This window comes from Anticarsia gemmatalis, chromosome 16 (genome assembly GCF_050436995.1).
Source record: "Anticarsia gemmatalis isolate Benzon Research Colony breed Stoneville strain chromosome 16, ilAntGemm2 primary, whole genome shotgun sequence".
Taxonomy (NCBI): Eukaryota; Metazoa; Arthropoda; class Insecta; order Lepidoptera; family Erebidae; genus Anticarsia; species Anticarsia gemmatalis.
In genome coordinates, this window is record NC_134760.1 from 11,014,953 (window position 1) to 11,029,764 (window position 14,812).

Below are 14,812 nucleotides of genomic sequence, written 5' to 3' on the forward strand. Positions count from 1 at the left end.
GGTATGTACGTTTTTGTCAAAGGAGGGTGGTGATGGCTTTGAATTTTTAGTACCTCGTGTATCTGAATGATTGGGTCGAGTCGTCGCAGCATAAATGAAAAGCAGGAATAGTGAGACGAAATCTTTATTTGATTGTAAATCTCTGACAATGAAAACACAGTGTCGCGATGCGTCCCTGTGGTCCCGGCCGCGGGCGGGCGGGGGGAGCTAGGCGCGGCCCAGCAGGCGCGCCAGCAGGGCGCAGCAGGCGGGGCGGGCGGGGCGCGGGGCGGGGCGGGGCGGGGGCGGCGCGGGGCGGGCGGGGCCCGTGAGCACGGCGGCGAGGCGGCGGCGCGACGGCGCGGCGGCGCGCGGCAGCGCCCGCACCCGCCGCGCGCCGCGCTCTCAGCTCGGGAACTTGCAGTACAGCGCGTACTGCAGCAGGTAGCCCGCGAAGTGGCAGTGCTGCGCCTCCTGCAGCGTGTAGGCGCCGAGCGCGCCGAACTTGGCCAGCTGGCGCGCGGCCTCGGCGCCGGGCGCGTCGGGCGTGGCGAACACCGTGAGCACGAACTTGTTGGGGCGGAAGGCCTGCAGCACGCGCGCGATGACCTCGTCGTAGCTGGACACGGGCACGTTGGACTCGAACGACACGTACGAGCACGACGGCTCCGGCGTTATGTGGATGGTCATGTAGCAACCCTGCGACAACGACACGTACATTATAAACACTATTTCACTAAATAAGACTTATTTTTAATTTCAGATTTAAACTTCTGTCACAGAAGTTAAACATGCTAATTTTGTAAATCACACAAATTCTTGTTCTGCATAGGATTCAAACCCAAAATCAATTGCAATGGTAAAGCTAAGGGAATATCGACTTCATCACTATATTTCCACTACAAACTTACAGATGGTATATCCTTATCTCCCTTTGAGCAGCGTAAAAAAGCAATATACAGTTAATTACATAACTTATTCGATTACTTTAACAGACAACTACCTACTACTACTAATACTACATTTTAAACTTTAGTTTCTGAAAGAAATCTATAACTGCTAAACTTAATATATATTTAGTAATGGAAACCTATAATCCTTAATTGATCTATTTTTACGCAAGGTTATATTAACAAATTGTATCAAAACACACAGAATAACATGTTAAAATTAATGATAGATTTTACCTCATATTACCAATAATTGCACTCTATTTATATCTAATTAGGCAGCATATATTGAGACCAAATAATTTTACACTGATATATTTACTATACTATATGGAGTCCATTGTAATATGTTATCGTTTAACCTTTGTATATTCAGAATAACTAATAATAACTATTTTATCTTAAGAACAATGTGAACAATATTGTTAGTAGATCTTTAAAGTTAGCTAGTAAATAGGCCTTAGATATTTATCATTAGATATATTATTTATTTAAGCACTATTTACTTGCTAAATGCAAGTATTATTTATCAGTTTTTAGTAACTTTCAACCCTTTCATTGATAGAAATTCCTACCGAAATCATGGATCGACCATTTTGAGGTAATAATCTAACATCGAAAACTGTCTGCAATCTTCAACAGAATATTGAAAATACGCCACTTTGAGTTCTTTTTATAATCACAAATTTAATACATATTATAGAAGGGAGATCATTTTGTCGTTTCTAATTAGGTAATACAGCAACTATTCCCTATCCTTGTCACTACACAAGCTACGGGTCTTTTTGAAACATGAGTGATTTTAGTGAAGTTATGCATGAATCCTTTAATAACATGGGGTGTATAGTAGTGTGTTTCAACTTACATCTTTAGCGACTCCATTCATGGAGTATCCACACGGATCAAACAGGAAATCGTCTATGACCATCCCTGGAATTATCTTGTCTATGCCGGACTCCTGTAAACAACACATACATTAATCACATTAGTATGATATATTTTTTTTAAAATGATACACTTTTTTGATTTACTATAAGTCACTATTTGATGAAAAGATTAAGTTACAATATTTGAAGACAAATATTTACCTCTGGAACCTCAGAATTAACTTTATAGAAATATATTTCTCTTGTTAACCCAAATAGTTTATAAGGAAACATTTGACCGGTAAATCGACATGAATAGAAGGCTCTATGGCATCAAAAATATAAGGGGAAAGTTGTAAATCTTACCCGTGTGGCCTGTGCAGCATCAGCAGAGTACTGCCTGGTGAATATGTCCATGACAGCTGGGTCGAGGTCGGACATGAGTATCTCGATGGTCTGGTCGGGCTCCGGCGCCCCGCAGCCATCGCTGGCGTCGCAGTGCTCCTTCTCCAAGGCGTCCACTGTACCTTCGAGGGGCAGCAGAGTGTACAGGTACCAGCAGTCCTTCTCAGGACCCATTATGTATGCGCGCCCGTCGCCGAAGAATGAATCAAGTAGTTTCACCTGAGAGATAGAAAGTTTGTATTAGATTTTTGATGAATTTTATACTTAGTTCAGTTATTATTTATATTTAAGTTTCTCTATTTTTATTTATTGTATTTTTATTGTGGACAATAAAGAGTTTATATATTATTATTATTACTTATGACTTGAACAAGGGTAGATTGATTGGCAGTAAAAAATGCCTTGAGAATTATTTTGCAAGAATACAAAGTCCTCATCCAGGACTCATGTTCGGACCTAGTCCTGAACTCCTAACTAAGCCTTATCATTCTTACAGAAGAGTCATGCATCGGTCACCACAGCTAATCATAGTGCCTTAATAATATTTTCAGAATCATTACAGGTAAAACATACATATATGCCTTTTTCCCACAGGAGTAGGCAGTTTTAATATACGGTTTACTAGCTAGAATTTAATTTAAACGTATCTACACTATGCGGATGTAATTTAATTTATTTACAAAACGTATTACCCTTCGAAGCAGTAAAGGAAGTTCTCGGTAATCGTCAACAACATTCCTCACAATCTAATGTGGCTCAAACACATGTCATTGTAGAACGGACATGGAACATCGTAAGTAACCCGAGCCGGTGCACTAGCGTTCTTTGTTTCCTGATACAACGATCAGCATTGTGTGCAACAATCAGATACAATGTTTCAACAGCTTGTGGGATTGTGTAGACAACTTGGTGGTTGACACCTAGCTGTATCAATATTTTATGTAAAGAAATTTTTGTACGGTTGCATGAGGTAGTTCAGATACAGTCCCAATGATTGTTATTACTCCTAATTTTGATCAGGGAATAAATCTTTGTGTATAGGATATACATTGGATAGTTAAATAATGCCTTTATATGTATTCAATGTATTTCTGAATATTTTTTACTTTTTAAACTTGGCACAAAGTATTTTAAATAGTCATATAACATTTTGACCATATCGGAACGCAAGAGGTTTGCTCGTGAGAAGAAACGACAAGAAACTAACTGCTTGCTCTTTTAATTGCCAATATATTTCTTACAGCCAATGGGTATATTTCTTTAGAAAATTAACAATGATGCATAACTTATTAAATATGGATGAAACGTTGAAGTCAGTCCAGAGTACATTAATACAGCTTAGATTACATCAAACGTGGCTGTTTACAGTAAACACAATAATTATCAATTTTCAGTAAATAAATATCTAATTATAATTCCGTGAATTTTACCCTAATACAGGTCATCAGCGATTGTATTGATGACGTCAGGACAATCAGTTTGTTTTGTTACGTTTCTAGAAGGTAATCATATCTTGTTAGCCGTTTTATCCTCGTGGAAATATTTGCAAAAATTTTCCTTTAAGTTAAAATCGGAGTTAATTCGTTGACGCACTTGCTAATTGTTTACCGTAACCGGTGGTTTTATTCATAGTTTTTTATATAATAGTCGTCTAGAGTATTACTTTATTGTAGGTGTTATTCAATGGTACGTAACATAATTGTAATGATAGGACAAAGTTATTCTACATTACAATGCGGGTCCTAAGTTACTTAAGCTTTCGGGCTGCTTCTAATATTTTAGTGTTTACTTAATTTTAAACAAATAGCGTAAAGAAGTGATTATTAAGTACAATTTTTGCCAGTTCAGTGGCTTTGTTACTGACTTTTGAGTATGGTAGATATGGGGTCATGTACCTACTAGCCCATCCAAAACAAAATTCATTTTATCATCCTCAAAACCAAAATCGTCGTGGGCACGAAAATGTATCAACGAATAGCAAACATAGAGAAGTCAATTAAATCTCCGAAGATCAATCAATGTTGTAGAGAGTATATAAGTAGGTAGATTCAATAATTCGGTGAACGATGGTCAATGATTCAATGAGCTGAGATAACGTTATCTGTTACCTCTGACGTCACACGCACGGGTTGCGCTTATCTACGACGTGGACGCTACCCTTAACTGTTATCTTTATAGACGTGTACTGGATACAGAACACGCTAAAATGTATTAACAGTGGATTACGAAATTAAAGAGAATTTCGTACAATTCTACTAGGTTCAAATGTTTACTAGATTGGAAGATTTCCTGCGTTAAAATAGTTTTGGATATGTTTTACAGGATTTTTTTGCACGCGGATGAAAGTTTTTGTCAAAAATCGATTCTGCATATTCGTTATTTAAGGTTCCATTCCATGATACATGATTATAATCTGAAAACTAAGTACCCTCTTCTTGTGTTGTAAGTATGACACAAAAAATCATAATATTAAAATATTTAGACATGGATTCACTTTTACGGGAAAGAATGTCGATTAACTTATCAAGTCGAAATTTTTACAGTTCTTTTCATTCATTTGCAATCAATTTATCTATCGAATAGGTTAACCGGTAGTTATCCTTAAGCTACAAAACCGGCACTTAATACAATAGAGAAAGAAACTAAAAGCCACAACTTGCTATTGCAACAAACTTTTGTTTTTGTCATTTAGATGTGCTCAGTACATACACAAAGTAAGTAAGTACATACATGTACCGCATATTACTAGGAATCGTTCCGAGTTCAATGTGTCAGTCGTATTATCGACAGGTTGGCGTTCAGTTTCATGTTGTTATTACACTGACTCATACGTTACGATAACATCTTTAATGAACGCTTTTGACAATAATAGTACCATAGTACCTTTCCTGTATAGCAACCACCGATATTGTCAAGAAATTCTAAGGTTTTATAAAGAGGTGTACTGATTTTATCATGCTAGAATAAGCATTTCTTTTATGTACTCTAACAGACCCGCGAGGCTTCGTTTGCGTACAATTTTTTATCCACTATTGCAGCTTTCACCAAGAGAGTTGATTTTCCACAAAAATATTTGATCCCGAGTCTTCAACTATAACTGAAAATCCGTTGAAGGATACTATTGTCTATAAACAGGGTATAAAAAAATACCCATTGCCTTCCCTGAAAGCTTAAAAGTTATTTTACAGTTCTTGAAGACAAAGCTTGCAACCCTTTTCAACTACCTATACAAGCAGCGGCAAAAACAAGATCTAGTTTAAGAGGTTCTAGAATTTAAAAGTTTTTTATGTATCACCTGTATACTAGGTAAAAGTACTGAAATCTGTTGCTTTAAAGAGAAAATCCTGAGTCCTCTATTCCTACCGCTAATGTCCAGTTGGTAATTTAGCCTATTCCTCGAAATCTGTTCTTAAAGAAAGCTCTTGAGTCTCTTATCCCTACTGCTAATTTCCAGTTTGTAATTAAACCTATTCTTTGAATTCATATCATTTCTCACTATCTCAACATTACTTACACACATGCAATATAAAATGAATCACAACAAATTTCCCGGGGTCGCAGTGATTCACAAGATACGTATTGTTTTATAATTTTTACTTCTAGAACGTTCTCTTATCGTGCTAGGGTTATGGGAGCAATACTCGAGATTATCTAACACGTGGTAATGTGTCGCAACTATTTATGTACTATGTATTTACAAATATATTTTCATAACAATTTTTTATTGCATATTGACATTTTTTATTACAAGTCTGTCGAATAACGGGAATTATGAGTAAACTGAATATTTGTGTATGTTTTTTGTTTTAGAAGATACAATTTTTATAAGGAATGTTTCGTCTACAGATGAGCGGAGATTTTAAGCGGACTGAGTGCTCATTCACGTTGACTCGCGGGCGCGGTGGCGGGCGCGGTCGCGAAATATCAAACATATGGCGATGTACCGAAGTGTTCACGTACAAACCGTTCGCGCGGTCTAAGTCGCGGGCGAGCTAGCGGCGTCGCGCGCGGCCCGCGTGGCGCGCTCGCGCCAATATCAAACAAGTGAAGATGTTCGTGTGTGTTCACGTCGAACTAGCGGTGGCGGGCGCGATGTCAAGTAAGATCAACCAGTTTGAGCCAGTTTGAGCCAAACGCCCGCCTGGCGGCCAACGTGAACACAAATCGCCACGTCCCCGCGACCGCGCCCGCCACCGCGCCCGCGAGTTCCAACGTGAACAAGCACTGAGTGTTAATACTTTACAATCGTGTCGTAATCATTTTTTCCCAATTTCGTTGTGATGCTCATACCAAAGACTAAGAATATTCTTCGGTCTTCTCCAGAAATGAGCCAATTGGCGTATTGCCGTTTGGGAACTTGACATTTTTTCAAGATCTATCAGGTAATCTAATAAGGATAGGCAGGTAAAAACCGTAGAACCCTAAGTGCTACGATCACTTACAAATCCGCGCCGGTTTGGTTTACCTCCTGGCACGAACTAGCCTGTCCAATTCAAGCTAACCATCGTCTAAGTGCTAAGACGTTATGAAGGTACTAAGTGAATACAAACCTCTGAATCAAAATTATCGTGAGGCTGCAACTGCGCGGCGGGGCGGGCGAACTCCCGGCGCGAGTAGAACACGTTGTGAACGCGCGAGTGGCCGGCCACGTCGCGCGCTAGCGACAGCACCGCGCGCACGCAGCGCAGCGGCGTCGTCGTGCCGCACGTCTTCAGGATCCAGCGCCGCCGGGACACGAACATGCTGCTCTCACTATAAACAACAGAAATATGCTATTAGTTTTAGTTACAAGAAATAGCAAAAATAATCTGTTAGTGTTGGTGTAAGTTCTTCGGAAATAGGTAAGACGTTCAGTAAAAATAAGCTTCAAATATCTCAGAAGTAAAATGAAAATTGATAGTTGTATAGTATTTTTTTTAATGGCAATAAAAAATAGTATTATTAAGTCACTACTTCTATTTCTGCGCAAAAGTCTACCCCCGAATGACTAAGACGAAGTGGTTTAGCCCACCACTGATAGGGACTTTGGATCCCTAATGGTAATGATCGAAGTGAATTTGAAGATTAGAATCAAACTCTTTCATTGGACTTTCAATTCTTATCAGATTCAATGACTAAATAAGACGAGAGACTAATTTTTTGCTTATTAGGGGACACGAGTAATTACTTATTTACAACTACGACAATTAATAAATAATGTTTTGTCTATTCATTTTAACGATATCTAGAAAGATACTGTTAATTGACAAACAAGTAGAACAAACTCAAACAGTAATTAACACAAAAACTAATTTGTTAATCTGGACAATACCGGATTAGGGCTGCTTCTTATAACAAGTCCTACTAATATTATAACTACGAAAGTTTGTGCGGATGAACGTATGTATATACGTTTGTTACACTTTCACGAAAAAAGTACTGGACCGATTGCAACGAAATTTGCTATACTGATAGATTATAACCTGGTTCAACACATTTGATACTTTTTATCCCGGGAAATCTTTACACGCCGACGAAGTCGCGGGCAAAAACTTGTATTGATATAATTTAAAGCGAACCCACGTTATTTTTACTCAACATAGGCTTCATTAAACGCCCTAGCCTACAAGAATTCTATTACTAAGAATAGCCCTTATTGATTGAATGTTTTGATAACGTTTACCCTTGAAAGACCTTAGCACGCGTGACACGCATATAGGCTTAGTAACCAGCCCTAGCTAATGACAAGATAATGATAGTCGTTTTATAATAATTACATCAGGTTAAACAACCGATAACAAACGATAAATTAATTAAGATCAATAATTAAGTGTTACGAATCAATGGAGATTGTGATAATCGTGTCAATTGGTTTGAGATAGCTTTATTCATGAATCTTTAGTATCCGTTTTAAGTTACTTGGTATCATTGAGAATGACCTCTTATAAGTATAGTATATGTCAGATCAAATGTCAATCAGAATCAAATGCTTCCTGAATTAGAAATTTAGCGTACACACTAATTAGATTTTTTATTATTTTACAAAAGTACCCAAAAATGCTGTTCGCAAAAGCTGTTGACATTTCGTCGAGAATATAGAAAACTTTACAACAAATGATTGTGTTCTTGTTTAAAATTTTACGTTCATACCTACATTTAATCACGCCTTTTTCACTTAGAGATACGCAAAGATCAAAAAACGCTACTCGCTACGATCATACAAACTGCCCTTGCTTCATTCTACATAAAACACTTTGAAAATTATCTATCCCATATTGTAGGCTTTGTAGAGCAACAACAGATTGACTGAAACATTATTCTATCGTTCACCTTAAACGATATAACTTTATACAAATATTATAAAGCTGAAGAGTTTGTTTGTTTGTTTGTTTGTTTGAACGCGCTAATCTCAGGAACTACGGATTCGATTTGAAATTTATCGAGGAAGGCTATAGGCTATATATCATCGCGCTACGATCAATAGGAATAGAGTAACAGTAAAAAAATGTTACAAAAACGGCGAAAATTATGATTCTCTTATGTGACGCAAGCGAAGTTGCGCGGGTCAGCTAGTTAAATATAATCTAACAAGATAATGAACAAAAAGAGCCAGCATTCAACTTAAACGACATCATTACTTCAATTTAAACATAATATAACAAAAAGAGTGAATTATAAATAGTTATCAGCACCGCAACTCCTCGAGGTAACGGGTCATATTTGACAGTTGATAACAGTGATATAAATAGTAAGTTGATCGAACAACATTGACTCTTTGACTGCTTCTTACTATTATTTACGATATCGTTGCTATGCAGGTTTATCTGTTATTTTTATATACCGGTCATTATTGAAGGAAGTATTGGATGATGCAATTAAGAGAGCGAAATTTTATAAATTAAATTAGTTATTTCAGTGACTTGTTCAACTTTTACAGTAAATCTTACATAGATACCTCTTTTTAAGTAAGAGATATGTGCTAGGTGGTCTAGGAATTAAGAAAGCTAAGGAGCAGTGTTATGAAACATTTGTTGAAATATTTGTTTGTAAAATAGTTCTATTTTGGACCATTATACACCAATATTGAGTTCGCACCAAAAAAATCACGTCATAATAAGTTTTTAAGCATTTTATGAATGTTTTCGTATGGCAATATTGGACAAACTATTCTATGGCATCAAATGCGAAAGATCAATATATGCGTGAATTACTTGTAAATCAACTTTAAAATAATTTTTAGACTTTAAGAAACGTTCTACATTCTTCCACAATTCTTTTAAAAAGTACTGATTTACAGATCTTTATTCACTTGTAGGTATTACGGTTGATGTTGTTTTTACAACTAAAACTGATGACGCATATACAGTTAAAATGTGCCACCATGAAAAAGTTCCCTTACACACAAAGCTTAATGTAAAAGCTAGTTAACAATAATAATTAATGAGGCGCTCATAGCCAGTTGCACTCATCGGTCGGTAAACGATATGTGGGTTAAGCAACCCTTGGCGCGGTCATTCCATAGATGGGTGACCGCATAGTGGTATTTGAACTGAGCGTCTCCGTGCTTCGGAGGGCTCGTAAAAAGTCGGTCCCGGTTGTTGTCAATTAAGATAACAGTCGTTAAGCCACGTCAAAGGCCTTCGGGCGGCTTGAGCAACTTTGACACTAGGTTGACCACTAACCATACGATGAAGAAGAAGAAGAAGAATAATAATTAATATAATTTCTTTATATAAACAATAGATAAGAGTTCGCGATTCATTTACCGAGCGCGTGTATCTACTATAGACGTTGGACGTAGGCATTTATCTGAGGTCAATAGTTTCAACTCAAGTTATCTGTTCGATAACGCATCTAAAGACATAGTTTGATGAATTGTTTTACTAATTAAAAATGTCATGTAGATAATTAAATAGGCCTATAAGACCACCTAATTGGCCATGCATTTATTTTTTATATTGTTGTTTAAGTCATTGCGTTTGACGCTTAGACCATGTGCTAGTTGTGTTCTTATACCAGCCAATTTCAGCTTTTAAGAAAGAAAGTATTAGTTAACTTTTGTGTCACATTTAAATTTTTAGATACCTTATGTATCCTATAACCCCTTTGGGTTTTTAAAGGCCCCTAAGAAAAGGCCCTTAGGCTCATAAGGAAAGGTCCAGCTTCTTTACGTTTAAAAAAACCTGCGAGAAAATCTGGTTATTTAATTTTTAACTATTTTATATAATAACTAGCTGACCCGGCAAACGTTGTTTGGGTATGAAAAATAGATGTTGGCCGATTCTCAGGCCTACTTAATAAGCTCACCAAATTTTATGAGAATCGGTCAAGCCGTTTCGGAGGAGTATGGCAAAGAAAACTGTGACGCGAGAATTTTATATATTAGATTAAGTAGCCGAATTCGTTAACCTTTTCGAATAGCTACAAAATCGCTGACAAAATCTATACATAAGAATCATTCAACTCCCTTTCCAAAGTCTAGGTAAGTTTACATAAACCTAAGTATCTCGGTCAGTAAGTACCCGCAACTATGTAATCCTTATCAACGCGTCTGGGCAGACGTCGGTCAACATGCACTCACTACGTACATAGTATATAGTGTGTTATATACCAATGCCACGCGGCTAGCAGCTAGATAAACCTTATGTAATAGTAAACATTATGTGCTTGCACGCTGCGGACGTGTGTGTGGAAAAAACAGTTTGTTGTTTTGTTTACTTGCGATTTACTAGATAAATAAGTTAAGAATATGAATAGAAGGATAAGTTAGTTACTTGATCAAATTAGTTATTGTATTTGACGGTATTCTTAGGCTTATAACAAGAAGAAACTAACAAATTCAACAATTATAATTATACTAACGTTTCGGTTTAGGTGAGCTTTCTAATAGGAACTCTTCAAAAGCAATACTTTATTCCTTTGCTTACAATAGACTAACGAAAACTGAAAATTATACAGTATTATACAAAAAAAAATCCCACCTTTTACGAGAAAGGACGTTATATTCTATTTCTAACAAGCCTTTAGAGATCAAAGCCTCGATATCCCAAAAAATAAGCACCCATTTTGAAACCTAGACCTATTACGAGTATCTATCAATTCCTATTCTTTTTAATAGCCATAATTTTCGTATAACACGCTCATAGAAGGCTAAATGGCCAGACATTTAACGCAGTTATGAGCCCGGTCAATATAGGCTCCAAATATAGACATAACGGGCCATCGGAGATGGGGATGTAATTATATTAGCGACTACAGATAGGGCGTTTGGCAGTAACGTTAACAAGAAAAGATCGAACATATATGGCTATGATAATTAGGTACTTACTTAATAATATGATAATGATGGGGTAAATTCCCGGGGTTTAAATATTCTAATTATGGTTGGTGTTAAGAATCACTAATAAATATCAATATTTATTAAACCCTACCGTTACTGTGTGTCTGATGGACAACGCACAGCCGAAATTACTAAGCATAGAAAGTTGAAAGTGTAGAGGAGAACAAAGAGAGGATTTTCGGGGAAACCCGCGGGCCGAAAGCTAGTACCTTGTAGATAGGTATAGATTCACTGATTTGGCGAAATGTTAATAAGAGTTTAAAAGCCGAAGAAGTTGCAAACATTTTAATGTTAACCTGCCCAAGCTTCAAGATATATTCCCAATTCTTCGCGCGACAGAATACAAGAATTCTCATAAACGTTTTTAATAAGTATTAAGCCTGTATACTTGTTGATATGTTACTAGTACATTTAAGTACAAATTGTATGGGTGTTGTCAGGTAGAGCCGGGAAGCAATCGATGCAGCATTGCATCTCACTTGAACGTCGCAGATTCTACGCAGCACTATTGATTTATGACCCCACTATGTACTATGTAGGTAGGTGTTATACGTAGGTTCCAAACGCTCTTGAGAAGGGTGTGATTTTGATACTAAATATCAGAGATGTTATGAAAATATTTTGACTGAAAAATTATTTTTGTGATGTACCATATCTTTGAAACTAATTTTAAAATATTCATAATAATACAGATTCTGAAAATAGTTAAGACGGTCTATCTCTATTTTTTATCATAAACCATTTAAGAATAACAATTTTAATACCAAGATTTTGTTATAATTTTTGTCATAGACAATACGAAAAAATACCGAATCTCACCAGTACCTTTCCCACTGTACAAACTTTTATCATAATTTTATTATCATTTCGAATTCCAACTCAATCGGTATACTAGTTTTACTGTGAAAGCATAACAGTTACCCAAACAAAAAAGATTTGTTTCGCTTATCCAACATTAGTATGGTATGAAAAAAAAATTAAAAAACGATATACATGAACATTCTAAGCAGACGTCACACGAGCCAACTCCCCATAACAATAAAGAGACTACTAAACTACTAGTCACATCTTGCACCTATTACAGAGTTTGGTGAGATTGATTAATTGATCAATCAAATTCAATAAGACGAGTGCAGTGTTATGTTAGCCGTTTATCTTGTTAACCCAGCGCAAATAGACGACAGAGCCGACTATTTTCGTAACAGTTACCGGGCCGGCAAAACAACAACATTAACTAGAAAAAACTTCCGATGTTTTCATTTCAGACTGTCTTGAAGATTTTTTCCATAATACTACTTATATTGTAAAGGCAAAAGTTTGTGAGCATGAATGTTTGTTGGTAACCTTTCGCGAAGAACTACTTGACGATTACTTGAAGAAGGACGGATTTTAATGAAGTTTGGTATACCGATAGCTCACAACTTGGAAAAACCCATTGAATACTTTATACACCGGGAAATCTTTTCACACGGACAAAGATGCGGGCAGGCGGCTGGTATTATAATATTAAGATAATTTAAGGCTTGATTAACTTTAGATTTAATTGCAGCGCGCTTTGTCTGTTAAAATATTATGGTGAGAAGATTATCATCAAATAACCAAGGACAGAAAGAAAGCTTCAGATAACTAAACCAATCTTTCAGAGATATCCAGCCTTCATTTAATATTAATAAAAATATTCAGCGACCTGTGACAAATTTCTTATTCCATCATAACAACCATAATTATTTATAGAAGTCTATAGAAGCAGACGCGGTCACCTTCAACCCTGTACACCTAACGTACACATTCACCATACTATGGACCTACCCGGCCTACTTAAAACAAAATGTAGGTATTTTATTATTTTTACATAAACGTACATAATTAACCATGATCGTAACGATAGTGCAATTTTTTTAAAAAGAATAATATAATTACCGAGTAACAAAAACAAAAATCAAATAATTTTTAACCGACTTAAAAAAGTAGGAGGTTCTCAATTCGACTGTATGTTTTTTTATACCAAAGGAAGAGGAACAATTTGCCTTCAAATCGTTGTAAAATTACTATAATGTCAGTTGACTCATTATACTTAGGAGGTATCAGTATATTCCCAAGTTGAACGTATAATTCATTTCCCGATAACATCTCTCCTTATATGTAAAACAAGTAAAAAACTACAGTTGAAGCCCAGCTTTCTTCATAATTATCATTCGGTTCCCCGCCAGTCCGGTTTTCAGATGCCGCCCGACAACCCAAAAAATTGCTTCACGAATTCAGTTTAGCAAACCTTATTCGGGTTATTCAATGATAATTTTACGACTTAAATGGCTTGAAAATTATTTAGTAGCGTTTCATGTGAAATTAGACGAGAGATAAAAGTTTTACATATATCAGTATATATAAAACTCTTCCGTTACTGACTGACTGATGGACAACAGCCGAAACTACTGAGCGTAGATAATCGAAATTTGGTATGAAGATTCCTTAGGAAATGTAGATGAGCACTGAGATAGGATATTTGAAAATTCTTCCACCGTAGAGGTTGGAATTCCACGCGAGCATAGCCGCAGGTTGAAAGCTAGTACACACATAAAATCACGTCTTTTTAGTAAGCAGAGGCCAAAGAAAGTTTAATTCGTAAAATTATTTGCGTAACACATATCGCAACGATAGGAAAAACAAATAAATGGAATGAATGGGTGCAGGTTGGCGTTGTGCCAAGTTCCTGACACTAAATATGCAGTTATCCGAAAGGCAAGGTGTTAACGAGTAAATCATTGTCGGTGTCGACATGTCCATGTTTGTTCAATGTGTGGCCGTTGTTTCACACTCGGTTGACACCTTTGTTGTGACCGACGGGACAAGGTCACATACCGGCTATCCCGTCGTTAAGAACTAAGCCAGTATACAAATCTATACATGTTATGAAGACGACCGAGTTTATTTATAAAAACGATTTAAACAGCCGAAGTTATACTTATGTGCCTTGAAATATTGTGATTTAAACTTAACTTAATCGCTAGATTTGTATTGTTTTTCAATTCCTTACTGTTCCACTGCTGGGCAAGGGTTTCAAAATGGATTTAGCAGTTCAGGAGATAAACTCTTACAAACGAAGACACAATATAGAACTATACTCCAGACGCATCATCCGTATTTTTATCAACTTAAATAATAATCTATGTAAATATTTAACAGTATTACATAAAACAACAAACGATTATCTATTTATAGATAAAAATATCAGTCGAAATCATTTACAAGGTATTGTTGAGACATGGTTGAGATTTCTCAAGTGGTTTTATACT

At 36.5% G+C, this 14,812-nt stretch overlaps 1 protein-coding gene across 2 annotated transcripts in view; it reads right to left on the reverse strand.

Annotated features, from left to right (window-relative positions):
• Nucleotides 1–348: 348 nt before the first annotated feature.
• Nucleotides 349–14,812, reverse strand: part of SamDC (S-adenosylmethionine decarboxylase) — a 34,063-nt gene continuing 19,599 nt past the window's right edge. Inside the window, exons 3-7 of one of the 2 annotated variants that reach the window (XM_076124667.1) lie at nucleotides 6,751–6,952; nucleotides 2,162–2,419; nucleotides 1,795–1,887; nucleotides 891–911; nucleotides 349–678 (exon numbers count right to left, since the gene is read on the reverse strand). In XM_076124667.1, coding sequence (XP_075980782.1) covers nucleotides 385–678; nucleotides 891–911; nucleotides 1,795–1,887; nucleotides 2,162–2,419; nucleotides 6,751–6,952 — 868 coding nt within the window. In that variant the 3' untranslated portion in view covers nucleotides 349–384. The remainder of the gene's footprint in view (nucleotides 679–890; nucleotides 912–1,794; nucleotides 1,888–2,161; nucleotides 2,420–6,750; nucleotides 6,953–14,812) is intronic. The other variant, XM_076124668.1, reaches the window with a different exon arrangement.